The sequence below is a fragment of the Enhydra lutris genome, unplaced genomic scaffold, assembly GCF_002288905.1.
Source record: "Enhydra lutris kenyoni isolate GAN:26980312 unplaced genomic scaffold, ASM228890v2 scaffoldscaffold15, whole genome shotgun sequence".
Taxonomy (NCBI): domain Eukaryota; kingdom Metazoa; phylum Chordata; class Mammalia; order Carnivora; family Mustelidae; genus Enhydra; species Enhydra lutris.
Window position 1 is genome coordinate 32,405,097 of NW_019154099.1, and position 18,636 is coordinate 32,423,732.

At 36.6% G+C, this 18,636-nt stretch overlaps 1 protein-coding gene across 4 annotated transcripts in view; it reads right to left on the reverse strand.

Moving 5' to 3' along the window:
- The window catches only part of LOC111146914 (MYC binding protein 2, E3 ubiquitin protein ligase), a 257,881-nt gene that overhangs the window by 21,821 nt on the left and 217,424 nt on the right, over positions 1-18,636 (reverse strand). For all 4 annotated transcript variants that reach the window (XM_022502672.1, XM_022502671.1, XM_022502673.1 and 1 more), the window contains 7 exons: positions 14,846-15,006; positions 13,124-13,280; positions 12,716-12,940; positions 9,776-9,841; positions 8,123-8,362; positions 7,715-7,813; positions 936-1,016 (listed from right to left, as the gene is read on the reverse strand). In XM_022502672.1, the coding sequence (XP_022358380.1) occupies positions 936-1,016; positions 7,715-7,813; positions 8,123-8,362; positions 9,776-9,841; positions 12,716-12,940; positions 13,124-13,280; positions 14,846-15,006 (1,029 nt within the window). The remainder of the gene's footprint in view (positions 1-935; positions 1,017-7,714; positions 7,814-8,122; positions 8,363-9,775; positions 9,842-12,715; positions 12,941-13,123; positions 13,281-14,845; positions 15,007-18,636) is intronic.

Here is an 18,636-nt window from a genome sequence, read left to right on the forward strand (position 1 = left end):
TTTCTCCCCATTAATTCTCCATCATACCATCTTAATTCATCTTATAAAAAATTAAGAAAATCTAGCAGATTTCTAGCAGAAATTCTAGCAGAATAAAAATCTTAACATTTAAACCAACTACTATGTAGAAACTATTTATATACAAGTTGCCAATACCCCTGCCTGTGGTTTAAGACATCAAACAAAAGCAAATTACCATAATTTATTACTTCTAAGCCATATTTCCTTCCAGATATCATTAGCATTTCTATTCATAATGTGTTTTATAATTGATGGCATTCATAACCTAACTGGCAGCAAATTTTCTTTTTTTAGTGATACATGAAATACAGCACATTTTATAACTGGTAGAATCTAAGAGTCAGTGATACATTGTTAAAAAGACAAAGCACAAATAAATTTATTTATTTAAATAAGATTTAACATGTTGAAAGTTAAAATGATGGGCTAATTTAAAACCAATGTTTTATTTGACTTCTGAAGGACTGATTATTATGTTATCTAGGTACTCCATTATATGAACAATCTAGCACTACCCCACCCTTTATAATTAAAAATATTAACACTGATTTAGTTAACACTATAATCGCTCAGGAAAAAAAAAAAAATCAACTGACACAAAAAAACAGTGGGAAAAGGAACACAGAAAATGCAAATGAACTTTGATATAGTTGGATATTTGACACCAAAATAAAACAATCTACCTGAAAATGAGAAATAATAAATAGTAGTAAGGTAAGAAAGTTAACATTCATAACAAAATCTTTAAACTGATCCAGGTATGCCTATATACTCTTTCATCTCTAGAAAAAGGCAGATACAGTCTACAGGACCTATAAAAGAGTCAGCATAAAAAAGCTTCCATAAATTTTGGAAAATACTTTATACCCTAAAAACAAAAACTGATGAAGAACATGAAACGACTATTTACCAACCTGTTTTTGTAAATTAGTCAGCTTACTCCTGCTGAATATGATTCCAACCATATGTTCTTTCAGGTCAGCGTCTGATGTTGCCTTTACACACAAAAAGGGAAGAAAAAACCCCCACCAGGCTCTTTGAATAAAATTTGTATATTTGAACTTAAAGTATCTTGAGAATTAACTATGCAGGTATTTTTTATAAGGTGAATTTATTTTAAATTGAGGTCTGTAACACTAAGACAAAGGGTAAGGTTTGAAGAAACCACTATTGGCTAATGTTGACTATAAAAAAAAAAGAAAAATTTCTGAATTTAAGAAATCCAGAGAAGCATACTACCGTTTCATGAACTTCTTTAATCTGTCAATTTGATTCACTTTAATTACATCTATTTCTAAATTGTGAGGATCTACATTTAGTTATTAGAACAACTCAGAAAATGATATTTGATTAAAAGGGAAATATCCTAACAGAACTCTATGATAATGGTATTCTTAGAGTAGGCTAATCTACTGCTAACAGGAGTCAAAGAAACATATCCTAAGAAGAGAAATAAAGGCTGACATTTTATAGTGCTTATTATGTGAAAGGTGCTCTCCTAAGGTTCAGATACACAGCCATATAGTTATCACACATAGACATATTCTTACTTATCTTCAGAACAAGCCCATAAGGTAAATATGATGTTTGATTTTACAGGTAAGGAAAGTAACGCAAAGTTTCTCTTCTAAGAATAAAAAATGACTCTCAGTTTCACTTTTCTTAGGATAGAGAAAGCTACAAGAGCATGCAATGCCAACCTTAATGAAAAAGAGCTGATCATCTACAAAACCATATAATTTTGGTGCCTATCAGACAGATGAAGTTTGCAACCAGGTAAACTAAAACCTAAATAGACAAGTACATATACAGGTGGACACTTCAAAACTTTCTCTGCACTTGAAAGAATAAGTAAATGAACAAACGATAACCAGTAAAGCTCCTGAAGACTTGAACAAAACTATCAACCAAACTGAACTGATAATTATAGAGCCTCCTCACAAAACAAAAGCAGAGTTCGAGTCCTTTTCAAGTGCATGTAGATATTCGCTAAAATATGTGAGTCAGAATTCAAATTTTAACAATTTTAAAAGACCTGAAATTATACAAAGTAGATTCTTTGACTTCAGTGAATTATACTAGAAATTAGTAACAGAAAGCTATTTGAAAAATCCCCAAATATTTAGAAACTAAACAAGAAACTTCTAAATTATCCAGGGGTCAAGGAAGAAATCAAAATGGAAATAAGAAAAATATTCTGAACTAATGAAAAGAGAAAGAACATATAACCAACACACCAAAACTTGTAACACTCGACTAAAACAGTGCTAAAAAGAAAACCGTACCAGTACTTATATAAAAAGATCTCAAGTCTTTGAAACTAGAAAAAGAACAAATCAAACACAAAGCAGATGGAAAGAAGAAATAAAAGAAGATACATCACTACAGATTCTATTGATATTAAAAGAATAATAAGGGTATTTTGTTAACAACTTAGACCAAACAATTTAGCAACTTAGATGAAATAAGAAAATACTTGAAGCACAAAACTATCAAAGTTCAGTCAAGAAGAACAGATAACTGCATTAGCCTTGTATCTGTTAAAGAAAGCACACTGGTAGAATAATTCTCTTGCTAACTGAAACGCTAGCTAGATTATACATTAACAAATGAGTTCTTTTTATACAGTTACTTTATCTTCTTATTTTAAAAGTTCTTTCAGAATTTTCTTAAATAGCTTTGAGATATACAATGGAGTATTACTCAGCCATCAGAAAGGATGAATAGCCACCATTTGCACTGACATAGATGGAACTCGAGGGGATTATGCTAAGTGAAATAAGTTAGGCAGAGAAAGACAATTATCATATGGTTTCACTTACATGTGGAACATAAGGAATAGCACGGAGGACATTAGAAGGAAGGGAAAATGAAGAGGGGGAAATCTGAGGGGGAGACGAACCAGGGGAGACTATGGACTCCAGGAAACAAATTGAGGATTTCAGAGTGGAGGGGGGTGGAGGGACGGGTTAGTCCCCTCATGGGTATTAAGGAGGGCACGTATTACATGGAGAACTGGGTGTTATACGCAAACAATGAATCATGGAATGCTACATAAAAAACGAATGTTGTGGGGTGCCTGTGGGCAGTAGTTGAGTGTCTGCCTTCGGCTCGGTCATGATCCCAGGGTCCTGGGATCGAGCCCCGCATCAGGCTCCCTGCTCAGCGGAAAGCCTGCTTCTCTCTCTCCCAGTCCCCCAGCTTGTATTCCCTCTCTCACTTGCTCTGTCAAATAAATAAAATCTTAAAAAAACAGAACAAAACAAAAAACTAATGATGTACCATATGGTGACCAACATAATTAAAAAAATAGCTATGAGATATAGTTAACATACTATTCAGTCATTTAAAATATACAATTCAGGGGTGCCTGGGTGGCTCAGTGGGTTAAAACCTCTGCCTTCGGCTCAGGTCATGATCCCAGGGTCCTGGGATCGAGCTCTGCATGGGGCTCTCTGCTCAGCAGGAAGCCTCCTTGCCTTCCTCTCTCTCTCTGCCTGCCTCTCTGCGTACTTGTGATCTCTGTCAAATAAATAAATAAAATCTTAAAAAAAATACAATTCAATGGTTTACAGTATATTCAAGTGTATGTAAAACTATCACCACAGTTAATTTTAGAGCATTTTCATCACCCCAAAAAAGAAACACTATACCTTTTAGTTATCACTCCCCTAGTTCATTAGCTTCCTTTTATTAAGGAAAAATACAGTGACATATCTACTAACATATAGCAATATATGGATTATCTTAATGCATAAAAAGAAAAATATTTAAGAATATCCATTTGAGGGGCACCTGGGTGGCTCAGTCATTAAGTGTCTGCCTTCGGCTCAGGTCGTGATCCCAGGGTCCTGGGATTGAGCCCCATATTGGGCTCTCTGCTCCACAGGAAGCCTGCTTCTCCCTCTCCCACTCCCTCTGCTTGTGTTCCCTCTCTCACTGTGTCTCTCTGTCAACTAAATAAATAAAAATCTTAAAAAAAAATACCATTTGATAAAAACTCTCAGAAAACTAGGAATAGAAAGAAACATCTTCAATCTGACTAGCGCATTTACAAAATATCTACAGCTAACATCACACTTCATGGTAAAGACTGAATATTTCCTATTAAGATCCAGAAAAGGCAAAGATGTCTGATGTCACCACTTGGTATTGAAGGTCATAGCTATTACACTAACACAAGAAAAGAAATTTAAGGCATATGGGCTGGGAAGGAAGTAAAACCAACTTTCTTTGCAGACAACATGATTATCTATGAAGAAAATCCTAAAAAGTCTACCAAAAAAACCTTCTAGAACTAAGAAGTGAATTTAAGAAGATCATAATTATATTTTTACATACTAGAAATGAACTGAAAAGTGAAATAAAAAATACCATTTGCATATCATCAAAGACAATTATTATTTACAGATTGTTATTATTAATATAATTATTTAGGGATCAAGATGTGTATAAGACCTGTACAATGAACTACAAAACATTGCTGACAACAATTAAAGAAGATCTAGATAAATGGAGAAATATATCATATTCACGGATAGGAACACTTAATATTACTAAGATGTCAATTCTCCCCAAATCACTTAGCAATTTGGTACAATTACAATCAATATTCCAGGTTTTTTGTTTTTTTTTTTTAAAGAAGATGAAAAGACAAGCTGGTTCTAAGCTTTATATGAAAATATAAAGGGCCTAGAATAGCCAAAATAACTTAAAAAAGAACCAGGTTGGAATCTGATCTCATGATTTCCATAAGCTGTAGTGATCAAGACAGTCTGATGTTGGTGTAAGAATATACATATAGATCAATGGAAAGAGTGCAGAATACAGAAACAGACCTACATATTTATGATGAATTTATTATTGATAAAGGATAATTTTTTCAACAAATGGTGGTGGAACAACTGGCTGTCTACACGCAAAAATAAATGAAATTCTGGGGCACTTGGGTGGCTCAGTAGGTTAAACATCTGCCTTTGGCTCAGGTCATAATCTCAAGGGTTCTGAGACAGAGCCCTGCACTGGCCTACCTGCTCAGCAGGGAGTCTGCTTCTCCCTCTGCCTTTCATCCTACTCGTGCTTTCTTTCTTTAATAAATAAAATCTAAAAATAATCCACCATCCTAATAGAATAAAAAGATTAAAAAAATAAATAAATGAAACCACTCTGACCTCACACTATAAAGAAAAATTAACTTAAAATGTATATGGCTATAAACGAAAGAATTAAAACTCTATTGCTTTTAGAAGAAAATCTTTGTGACATTAAATTTTAGGTAAGATAAAAAAAATCACAAATCATTTAGAAAAAAACAGACTGAATTATACTTCCTCAAGATTAAAAACTTCTGTTCCCAAAAAACAAACAAACAAAAAACCCCAAAGAACTTCTGTCCCTGAAAGATAAACCACAGAGTAGGAGAAAATATCTGAAAACGCATATTGGCTAAGGAGTCTTTATCTTCAATAGATATATATAAAAAAAATCTTACAACCTAATATAAAAAAAATAGGAGTAAAAAATTTGAACAGATACTTCACTAAATAAAGTGATGGCAAATAAGCACATGAAAATTTACCCAACATTACTAATCATCAGAGAAATCCATATTAAAACCACAATGAGATATTGCTACATACCTACTACAATGGCCAACATTAAAAAGAGTGACAATCCTAAGTGCTTTTGAGAGAATGTGGAGCAACTGGAAATCTCATAGACTGCTGGTAAAAATGCAAATTGGTTCAATCACTTTGGAAAGAGTTCAGCAGTTTCTTACAAAGTTAAACATACACTTACCATACAACCCAGCAATTCTACTCACAGGTATTTACCCAAGAAAAATGAAAACATACCCATACAAAAACCAGCTTTATTTATTAACAGCCAACAAAGAAACAACATAAATATCCATCAAAAGGTCAAAGAATAAACAAATTATGGTAAATCCATATAATGGAACACTTCTCAGCAACCAAAAGAAACAACTAACTACTGATAGGTGTTCCTACATGGATGAATCTCAACATCATTATGCCAAAAGAAAGAAACCATAAGAAAAGGTTACATTCTATCTGGTTCCATTTATATGACATCTGGGGAAAGGCAACACTCCAGGAGCAGAAAATAGTTCAGTGGTTGCCAGGATCTAGGCATGAGGTGAGAGGACTGACTGCAAAGCACCCAGAGGGACATTTTACGAGTGATGATTTTACTACTGCATATATTGGTCAAAATTCATCAAACAATATAGTTTAAAAGGATGAATTTTTTCCTTATCTAAATTCTACTTCAAAACCCTGATGTAAAAAATGATTCTCTTAATAATTATGCTATTTCATGGGCATCTTACCACTAGCATAAACTTTCCCAATCAACTTTAACATCTCAACCTACACTCTCCTACTGTTAGTCCAGCCTCTTCAAAGACCTCTACTCAAATCCCTCTGTCATGCTAACTCTGACTCATTCCCTTTCCAGTCCAAGTCATACCCAATACCTACCCAAAGCCTCCTCTGACTGCTGCAGGGCATAATACTTCAAACATATTCTGAAACCCTGTGACATGTGCAATGTTTTCACATACATAAAAAATAGATTATATGCTATACAGTATCCCTACTCATTTCTTTTTTGGGGTTGTGTGAAAGGTTCACATCTAAGAAAACACACAGTTTTCTAAGGGCCTGGTACCAATTACCATAGTTACTCAGCACAAAATCACCATTTGCTAAAATTCAGTTGATTTAATGAATAATCATACAGTCTTGTAGTCATTCAAATGATATCGCCACAGGATGCTAGAAGAAACAACCAGACTTTATAAAATCTTATTTTCTATGGAGACCAAATAGAAAGATGTGGATGACTTAGACATTACTACATCAGAAGGCACAGAGCTAGACTACATTAAGTCCTTGAAATTATCTTTCAAAGAGCTGCCAAGGTGATTATCTGTAACATCTAACAACATAAGAATATTGAGACCAGTCAGGCTTGACCTCTTTTTGGAAATAGGTGAGGTTTTCTTCTTGGGTATAGTGCTTTAGAATAGACCAAATAAGTAAAGGCAACCACATTTCAAAAGAAATTTCAAGAACAAGATAAAAAACAGGTTATTCCAATAAAAATAGACTGAATGCGTGTGTGTTTATGCCATGGATATAAAGACAAATCAGATATGTACTTGGTTTTTAAGAAGCTATGATTCAGTAGAAGAGACAAATCTGTGTACAAGTAAACATATGGAAGAAATCGAGAAGAGACTCATAGAAACTATGATGAAGTTGAGCAGAAGGAAAACTGCATATTTTGTGGGGGAAATCTTAAAGAAGATTCCTCGAGGAGACAGTATTTTTGACCAAGACTGTGAAAGGCAGAGTAAATGGAGAAAGGAGATCATCGACGGCACACGGTACAGTAAATAACTAAGCTGATTTTACAAATCCCAACACTTGAACACAACAGCCCAAGATACAGAGGAAATTTTGTTGTTATTTATAATGCTAGCTAGATCATATATAAACAAATAATTTCTTTTGATAGTTTCTTCATCTTCTAATTAAAGTAAAAAATATTAACTGCATATAAACTACCACCTATCCATTAAAATACATGGCAATAGGTAATTTCACTGAACAAAAGTAAGAAAATGAAAAAGGGAAATAAATATCTTTAGAATACAAATAAATACATTGTATACTTTTTCCTCTCCTTCAGGTGAGGACAGTAGTGCTTTTTCCTCTTGTTCTGGTGTAGGTTCAGCATCTCCAGAGATGAGCTTTCCAAATACCTGATGAAGACAGGAGCATGAGATGGGATCAATGGCAGTAATTATTAGTGTGGAAGCTAAAGGATGCATGAGCTAATTCTGCAGGTTTTATAATATTACTATGCTATTCTTGCTATATTTTTAAGAATTACGAGTGCAAAATGAAACACAGGAGTTTTGGGCTATGAGAAGAAGAGAAAATGGGTCACATCTGTTGCCAGCCATCTCTAACAAGTTTTACAAAGTAGTTTGTTACTGTTTTGGTATTACTACTGAGTAAGATTTTATTTCAGGGCATCCTGTGCTAGATTATGTAGTAAGGACACTCACTTGAGATGTAATAAGTCTGAACACTCGCAGAGTCTCGGCTTCGCAGTTTCTTTGCTGGGCCACACTGGCTGAAATCTGGCCCGCAATTTTGGTGCTTTCGCCATCCTTCCAGCCCAGGACTTTTACTTGTCGAACTCTCAGTGTATTTTCTGGGCCCTTTAATTCAATCTTGATGATGTGATTATCCCCTCCTGGGAGTTCACTTGTTACCCAACCAATGTGCCTGGAATCCAGATCAACCTAGCATAACAGAAGAGGGATAGAAACCTGATACAGCTGTCTCACTCTCTTATCACTGTCCTAGACTTAGCGCTAATAACAGCAAGCTCAAATCACAAAGACTTGTGCAGAGACCAAGGTTTACTGTGTTACTTCACGCTGATTATTTTACTTAAACCTTGTGAGGGTAAGTAATACTACAGTACTATTACACAGATGAAGTGAGGTTAACACAGGTTAAAGGATTCTTAGTATGAGATGGAGCTGAGAATTAAAATGCAGGTCTGAGCACTTTCCAGGGACAAGTTATATAAATAACATCACTAATCACTTTATATGTGACTGTCCTTTCCGTATACTGACTATGAGTAGGAGCACTCACAAGATCAGCATGGGGCCCTATTTTGTGCATTTTTTTTGGGGGGTGTATCCTCACATTAAAGCACCATTTAAAGATAAATTTTTTAAAAAAAGATGAGGATTTTTGATGTGCAGTTACTTAATATGTTTTACTTTTGAAGAAAAATTATATGTAAGTTCACTTTTATGATTTCTTATTTCACTGAGAGTGAAACCTTTTTTCCAAGGATTAAAGTTCAATGCACTGTGAAATGGTTTTGACACTATTCACCTGATAACATGAAAACCATTCTTACGTTATTTGATGTCAAAGAGAAAGGAGCTGGGACTTCTATATTATTTATGTAGACATCTAAATTGGTATTATTTTAATTGATAATGTCAATTTTCTAGAAAGAGCATTAAGTATAAATAAATAGTACCTCACTGAATAGGATTATTTCCCTAAATTTTTTAGCTTTTTAAACAAAATTAATTATTTAATCCAAAATCTCAATTCATTCTGTCCATGATTTGAAAAACAAAGCAAAACAAGTGGTCAACATTTATGGGATAAAGTTGCTACAGAAGAACTCTGATAAAGTTTCACTAACACAAGTCAGTTTATACAGAATCTCAGATACACACCCAAATAAAATCTAACTTGTTTCTAGAGATGGTTTGTAAGATCAACTTGTAGCCTGGATACAGTTTCAGTGTTCTAAGTGATAGATTCAGGCTGGAGGACAATAATCTACATTTTAACCTGAAGTGTAGGTGTTCATTTTGAATTGGATCTATGATACATTTAAGGCACCCTGCATCTTTGTAAGGGAGGTGGAGGCAGATTGGAGGACTGTAGGTCCAGTATAAGCGTTCGTGGCAGGAGAACATTTAGGGCACTAATGGATAAGATGTTTAGCACAGGATGGTTATAAATGTTCCTATATCTGGAATATTTGTCATGTTAGTGTTTTATAAACAGATGATTTTCTATAATACTTTGGTAGCATGCCAAAATTAGAATTTAACAGTGGAGGCTGAGAAGAATTTCTCCCTAGGTAGCAAAAAATTTAATGACAAAATTTTAATTACCTGCTTTATTCTGCACAAATCTTCTACTGCTTTGCCAGTTAAGAAGGTCATTGAGGTAACTTTATTCTAAAATAGACAATTCACAACAATTATTATCCTATATTCCTGGTCCTGAATTTACAATGGTTTCTTATGGCCTACAAATACCACATTAACAGTAACTGTCATTTTTCTTCCCAACTGACCTCACTCCCTCTGCCCGACCAACCACATTCTTACAACTCCAGTCTTGCCTTATTCTCACAAATTCTACCTTCAGTTTCCATGGGCTCTGAAAGAGGAGCTTAGCATTCCCTCTTTTTATCCAAAATCTAAAGACTGATCGATTTTTTTTAAAGATTTATTTATTTGAGAGTGAGTGAGTGAAAAAGAAAGAGCATGAGAGGGGAAAGGGGCAGAGGGACAGATAGACTACCCACTGAGCAGGGAGCCTGATGCAGAGTCTGACACGGGACTTGATCCCAGGACCCAGGATCATGACCTGAGCCAAAGGCAGATGCTTAATTAACCAGCTGAGCCACTCAGGCGCCCCCAAAGTCTAATGATTTAAATTCTATCCCTATCATGAGACCTTTCATAACTCTGTTTGCCACTCCTGTCCCACTCTCTCTGCTATACTTTCATTGCTTCTGGAGGTAAAAGCAAGGAAGGTAGGTGACTTAACCAACAAATAGTTGTGAGTGTCACAATGTACACGGACTGCCTTACAGACTTGGAGAAGGATGTATGAGAATGACGGGTTCTATCCTCTTGAGATCCTTGCCACACTAGGGAAGGAACATTAATTAACACATGAAATAAATATCAAAGAGAAGTTCAGAATCTTTAAGTACTGAAAAGAATCATTCTAGTACTAGAGCCAGAGACCCTAAAGTTGAGTAACTTTTATGTAAGGCACATCAAGGAACAGATTAGCACATTAATTCCTGAGAGAACTGTATACTTAGCTATATATCAGGTCTAGGCTAATGCAATTCCAACAATTGCTGTGTATGAGGCACTGGTTGTGGGCAGGTGGGGACACAGAGGTACATCAGCCTCAAGGATGCTTGTAACTCAGAGGAGGTTTCTTAAAAGGAAAGCAGATATTGGCTTACCTACTGGGGCTTTTATTTTTTTTATCTTTTTGTTTTTTAAGATTTTATTTATTTGACAGACACAGATCACAAGTAGGCAGAGAGGCAGGCAGAGAGAGAGAGGAGGGGAAGCAGGCTCCCTGCTGAGCAGAAGCCCAATGTGGGGCTTGATCCCAGAATCCCAGGACCATGACCTGAGCCGAAGGCAGAGAGGCCTTAACCCACTGAGCCACCCAGGCGCCGCCCTACTAGGGCTTTTAAAAACGAGTATTGCTACGATTCTCTCCCTAAAAGAGAAAAATGTCAAACTGACTGCTGTCATTGTTCTGACGGAGAGTATGTCCTGTCTTAAAATATACCATGAATTATACATAACTTTGTACTATACAGTAAATTCTAGCTAGAAAAATGTTTTGCTTTCTTACACTTGACTTTCTAGTTGTGCCAAATGAAACTCTTGGCACCAAAAAGGAGATATGCCTTATGATATATTAGCTAAACCTCCTTTTCTTATTCACTGCCAGGGAACAGGAGTTAGGGATGGCTGTGGATGGCAAGGAATGTTGATGGGAGACTAGACTTCTGACGTTGGCATCCTATATGGGTTATCCAAGACCCAACCCCACCACTCTGGCTCCTCTGGGAAAGGAAATACATGAATGGAATGGGAGAAAGCTGGCAATGGTCAAAGGGGATTTATTTATTTATTTATTTATTTTTAAAGATTTTATTTATTCATTTGACAGATAGAGATCACAAGTAGGCAGAAAGGCAGGCAGAGAGAGGAAGGGAAGCAGGCTCCTTGCTGAGCAGAGAGCCCGATATGGGGCGCGATCCCAGGACCCTGAGATCATGACCTGAGCCAAAGGCAGAGGCTTTAACCCACTGAGCCATCCAGGTGCCCCTCAAAGGGGATTTATTAATACTGTTTCTGCTAGCAAGCCACAACCCTTCTGAGGGAAAAATTCTAAGGAGTTCCTTCCCCAGGAATGGGGGTAGAAGCATGCGGGGCAGCTGGTGCTTCTTGGTTCTCAACAGTCCAGTAGATAGGACTCTTTTTCCTTTGTTTACTGCCTTTTGTCAAGGAGTACTACATTCAGTTGAAACATGTGAACAGGCTAGTGTTAGGAAGAATACAAATTATGATTATTCACGGTAGTCTAGATACCCCACCACCACTGCCGTGAAAGTTAAGAGTGAGGGTTGGAAACTGAGAGCTAATTACATAATAGGTCAAAGTGTATTAAGTGCCATCAGAGTAATATAAAAAAAGAACCTAGAGAAGGGAAAGAGTAAATTGTTAAAAAAAGATTTTATTTATTTCAGAGAGACAGAGATAGCAACAGAGATAGAACATGAGTGGGGAGGAGAGGGAGAAGCAGGTTCCCCCCTGAGCAGGACCCTGGGATCATGACTTGAGCTTCAGGCAGACACTTAACTGACCGAGTCATACATAACTCTGGAAAGAGTTATTTTTATAGAAGAGGTCCTGGGAGAGGAACTTTTTCCTGGTCTTTCAAGATTCTGGAAGAATCTGATAGGCAGAGTTTAAGGGGAGGACTTCCAGGCCAAGAGAAGAGCTGAAACAAGGGCACATGGGTAGGCAGTTACAGTGTATTCATTTATTCTGCTTAGCTGGGAGCCAGGGTGTTATTTGTATCACATCTCTTTTTAGAATTGGTATTCCATAGTGCCCCAGCCCTCTTAATCTGTTTTTAGATTTAAGATTTATTTGGGAAACATAAAAATGTTGTTTGGTGAAGTTCTACATGAAAATCTTTTTGCTAAACTCAGAGTTGATAGGGCATAGTCACTGACGGTCTGAAAAGAACTAATGAGCCACAAATTAAGGTTCCTTTCTTACCCCGAGATCTCGGGAATTGTCCACATGGACAGATACGTAGCGGGCATTGATTCCTTTTACACAGTTGATGGTGATGTTCTTAGTTTTGTTTTTATCCTCATCTCCTGATTCCCAAAAGGTTTCTGTAGAACCATCTGTCAAACTGCCAATCATGGCAGGTCGGCTTGAAGTTTTTATGTCAACAATGCTGGTTAAGTCCTTTAGGCACATTACTATGCACAATTCCTACCGGAAACAAAATGCATGTTATTACAACACTGAAATGGAAATCTTTCCTGGTAATAAGACAAACAAGACATGAGGTAAGAAACAAATGAACTGAATTGTTTAGGAGTAACTTGCAGTTTCTCCTTCTACACACTGTTGAATGTTAGCGGGATGACACAGGACAGCTGGTCAATGACTGACCTGACTCATTGCTTCAAAGCCAGACTGAATACTGATGCTAAAACTTTCTTCACTATCTCCATCATCTGATTTTGACAAAATATTGTTAATGTGATGAAAGACATTACTCTGATGGAGGAACTGGTGATCAGACTGCTTGAATTTCAGACTCCAGCACCTAAAAAGATATAAGCAAAACATTAAATAATTTCTAAGGAATTCCTGGAAAAGCACTCCATAGTTAGTATTCCAAAAAATCTTAATATTCCAGGTGAAAAACAGAAATGGGAAAAAAAATTAGGAAATAATATCACTGCCTTTTTCTGAGAAATAAAGGTAATTTCTTTGGAACAAGGTAAGACCTAAAGAAAGTTTGCTCATTTTACATATAGAAAAATACATTTACATATAAAGAAATTTGCTTCTGTAGCCATGAAGACAAAGGGTATAGAAACAAAAAAGGTAATAGATCAAATTTGCAGTTAGACAAGTGTTAACCCAACTGAAACAGCCTCTCAAATTTATTAGTTTTAGAATTCTATACTAATTCATCAAAGTGTATATAACACATCCTACACTTCAAAAATCTTGTGAGGAGGAAACACAATCTCCCCTCTGCTGGTCTTATTATTAGGGCTGTGGGTAGCCAAAAATCACTCCATCACCTTACAGCTTACAAAAGTCAATGGAGCATTCATTTATATGTGTGGCTCCATATATAGATCTGATAACAAGGTTCACAATGTAGAAGTAATGTTAAAATTTTAGCAGGCTTAGACTTAAAAGTAGGTGATGCTCCCCTACCTTGTATATAACTAAGGTTCCATTTTTCTCAAAATTCTTTTCAATTCAAAATCAATTTTTAATTTCTGTTTCTGAGACTTCGTTCTCCCTCTCCCTTTTGTGACATATAAAAGTCTCCTCTTAAGTAATGGAAAATTTTACATGATGGCATAAAATGTAGGGGACAAGATGAAGGACACAAATCTTCACTGAAAAGCTCACTCCCTCACTTGCAGCAAAGACATTTGCTGCTCTGAGTGGGAGCTGTAGGCTCACAGAAGACCAAGTGGGTTACACAGGGCCAGAAGGAGTAGATGGGGGGAATCAGGTACTTAGTAGCTTCAGGGCCTTAGCCAAGTGACCTCTCACATCCTTAGTCTCCGCCTCTGTAAAATGGGAAGAGCACACCCCATCTTCCTGGCTCGAGGGGCCTCCCAGGTGCACTCCCAGGGACATAGGCCCAAGCTCTTCTTGTTTCCACAAGAGTTCATTCTAAAACATAGCAGTGAGCTAAACATCCACGGGAGTGGGGAGGACCAGGTTTATATCACTCATTCTATAGCAAATAACTGACCATCCCCTTTGGAGTAAGCACCAGTCATTGGGGAGTGGGATGGAGGTGGCAGGGGGAGTACAGAGAGGTGGGTTTTAAAAAAATACACAGTTTAAATATATTTAAATATATTTGGGAAAAAACAAAAACAAAAATCTCCTCTTGGGTAGCACTGAGACAAGTGACTTGGGGTAGAAGTGGGGTGGGATGTGAGGAAAACTGTTACAGACTGATAATTCAGAGCATCAAGAGTGTATTAACCTCATTTTATAGAGGGGCAAACAGGTGTGAGCTAAGAAGAAGTCTTTGTATCTTACTATTTAACAAGGTCTTTCAAGCATTTTGTGTTTGAATACTACATAAAATCTCTTCTCCATTGTACCTAGAACACTTAGATGTAAAATTACCTTAGGGCCATTTGCTGTAATGAACTGCCACTGGGGAGAGACATCATAAGATCGGAGATTGTCTGAAGTAAGCGGTGGAATGTGTGTGGTAAAGGATGAGCAGCTTCCCCGGCAATCACTATATCCGAGAGGGGATGTTCACATACTCTCGTGTCCTTCTCCTAACACAGAAATGGAAAGTGAGTTGATCAGTCTGCATACTGAAAAGGACTTTCCCCACACACAAAAAAATTATGTATACTTAGAAGTGTTATGTATACAGTAAAGACAGTTACGTAATGGAAATGCAAGCAAGAAAACTAAAACCAAATCATACCCAAAACATGCTTTCACTAATTATGTTTTGTACTATTTTTTAGGGAAAAAGTAATGAGGTCACTCACAAATAAAATCCCCAAACAAATGGATACGGTATCCGTATAGATTCTGGCGAGCTCACAAATATACCAACAGGGCGACTTGTATGTTTGGAGCCTCACCCAAACCGCTGACCCACAGGGTAGTCAGCCAATAGGCAACTGTTTTCATCCGATGAGTTTCAGGTTGGTTTGTTACGCAGGAATATTTAATTGTTAAAGGTGTGAAACAATCTTACACTGTAATTGTGTATTTTTTTTTTTCTATTTCTCCTTGCAATTCTGTCAATTTTTACCTATTATTTTTAAGACTGTATTATTGAGGGGTGCCTGGGTGGCTCAGTGGGTTATAAAGCTCTGCCTTTGGCTCAGGTCATGATCCCAGGGTCCTGGGATCGAGCTCCACATCAGGCTCTCTGCTCGGCAGGGAGCCTGCTTCCTCCTCTCTCTCTGCCTGCCTCTCTGCCTACTTGTGATCGCTCTGTCAAATAAATAAATAAATTCTTAAAAAAAAAAAAAGACTATATTACTGATGCATACATGTTTAGAATTGTTCATCATTTTGTAGAAAGCTTTTTTATCCCTATTATTAATTTCATCTTAAAACTTTCTTTTCTTCTGATGTTAAAGAGTCACACCAACTTTATTTTGTTTGGTGTTTGTCCAGTATATCTTTTTCTAAACTTCCACTTTCAGTCTTTCTGTATCCTTATGTTTTAGATGTGATGCTTATGAACAGCATCTACCTTTTGTTTTTTCATCTATTCTGACAATTTTTCTTTTATTTAATTGTTTTTTTTTAAAGATCTTATTTTATTTATTTGACAGAGAGATATCACAAGTAAGCGGAGAGGCAGACAGAGAGAGAGAGGAGGAAGCAGGCTCTCCGCTGAGCAGAGAGCCCGATGCGGGGCTCGATCCCAGGACCCTGGGATCATGACCTGAGCCGAAGGCAGAGGCTTTAACCCACTGAGCCACCCAGGCACCCCAATTTAATTAATTGCTTAAAGGATTTTATTTATTTATTTGAGAGAGAGAGGGCAAGAGTAGTGGGGAGGTGCAAAGGGAGATGCAGAAGCAGATCCCTGATGAGCAGGGAGCCTGATACACGACTTGATCCCAGGACTCTGAGATCATTACCTGAGCCAGAGGCAGACACCCAAGTGACTGAGCCACCCAGAAAACCACTGTTTATTTATTTAAAAAAAAAGACTCATTTATTTATTTGAGAGAGAATGAGAGAGAGAGAGAGAGAGAGAGAGAGTGTGTGTGTGTGTGTGTGTGTGTGTGTGTGTGTGTGTAGGGGGAGTGCCAGAGATAGAGAAGCAGACTCCCCGCTGATCGCAAAGCCCCACACAGGGCTCTATCTCATGACCCAGAGATCATGACCTGGGGTGAAATCAAAAGTTGGATGCTTAACTAACTGAGCCACCAGGCATCCCAATTTTTGTCTTTTAAATGGAAGATTTAGTCCTCTTTGTACTTATTTCTAATATGTTACTTTCTATTTGTTACATTTCCAATATGTTACTTTCTATTTGCACTACTTCTTTCTATTTTGTTTTCCCTGTTGGGGAGGGGATGAGTTGACTTTTCACATTTTTCTATGAGTTTGGAAATTATACACTCTATTTCTTTTTAAGGTTTTATTTTTAAGTCATCTCTACAACTAATGTGAGACTAGAACTCACAACCCCGATAACAAGAGTCACACGCTCCACTGACTGAGCCAGCCAGGTGCCCCCTATACACTCTGTTTCCGTTCTTTGTGTAATGATACACACTACACTTTGTGTAATGACACACACTCAACTTAATCTAAAGCTCACCAAAATCATTATCAGCCCACTGAACACCAACACCAATCACCTGCCTCCTCATGTATATGGTACTGCTGTGTATATTTTGGCACTAAGTTTTAAAAAATCACTCCCATTACATGTTATCACTTTTTATATAGTCTTTGTTAAGATTTAACACTTTCTTTCCTTTCCATTCTCAGATCTTCCATGGAAGATCTCCTATAGTAACTGAAGTGCATTACAATTTTTCCTTTGTAACAGTCTGTTTGTGGCAATCCCTCTGTTTATTTTTTGAAAATATCTTTATTTTTCCTTTTTTCTACAAAGATATCATTGGATTGACAGTTATTTTCTCTCAGCACACTGAAAGTATCAACTGATTGCCTTTTAAAAAAAGTTCACTGTCTTACAACTTAACAATACTGTTACTGAAAATTCAGTTGTCATTCTTACTGTCCCTACTTTAAGTATAATTTTTCCCTTCATGACTGCTTTAAAGACCTGCTCTTTGTTTTGGTTGTTCAGATAATTCACTATGATTTGCCCACCACAATTTTTCTTTATTCTGCCTGGGGTTCACTGGGCTTCCTGATTCAATGCATTGTCATCTGTAATCAATTCTGGACAATTTTCAGGTATCAATTCCTCAAATAGTACCATTTTCCATTCTGTTTATCCTCTCTTTCTGGAACTCCAATTAGATAAATGTTACACCTTCTCATATTTTTCACTTTTTAAAGCAACTCATTTTTTTCTGTTTTATTCTGGATGATTTCTTTAGGTCTCTCTTAACAGCTCACCAATTTCTTGACTAATCTGCTGTAAATCTGAGAACTGATTTTTTTTGGTTCACTGCTTTTTTTCTAACATTAATTATTATACTAACATATAATTCTTAATATTTAGTTCTTTTTCAAATCTGTCATTCTTACATTTCTTCTTATATTATTAAAGTTTGTCTTTTATTTTTTAAAGCACATTAAACATAGTTATATTACACAGATAGATAATAAATTACAACTACTGAAATTGTTGAAGTTCTATTTCTGTTGCCTGTTTTTTCTGCTAGTTATCACTCAGGGTACTTTGTTTCCTTGTGAGTTTTAAGAATTTGGCTATGATAATGTTGTCTGATACCCTTGTGTGTGTGTGTAGTGTGTGTGTGTGTGTGTGTGTGTAGGGGGAGTGCCAGAGATAGAGAAGCAGACTCCCCGCTGATCGCAAAGCCCCACACAGGGCTCTATCTCATGACCCAGAGATCATATTAATCATATTAATATGATCAAATTAATCTATCTCATATCTCTATCTCATGACCCAGAGATCAAATTAATCATAAACTATTAAGCATATAATTTCAGAATGCCTGCAGATGAATTAAATGTGGTCTAGTTTTCCATTTATAGATGAAGCGAGTAGTCACATTGTTACAGATGTGTAAATGGGTCTAGCACCCAGGTTTCTAGGGTCCTAGTCAATGTCCTTCCATTATGCAGGTTGCTTCCTATAAAATCCAAGTCCTTTCTAGCCAAGCAAACATTTTTAAATTTCATGTCCTTACATAGTACATTTTTATTACCAACTTAAAGCAATGTTGTGGAGTAGATAGATCTTCCATAGAATAATGTTGCCC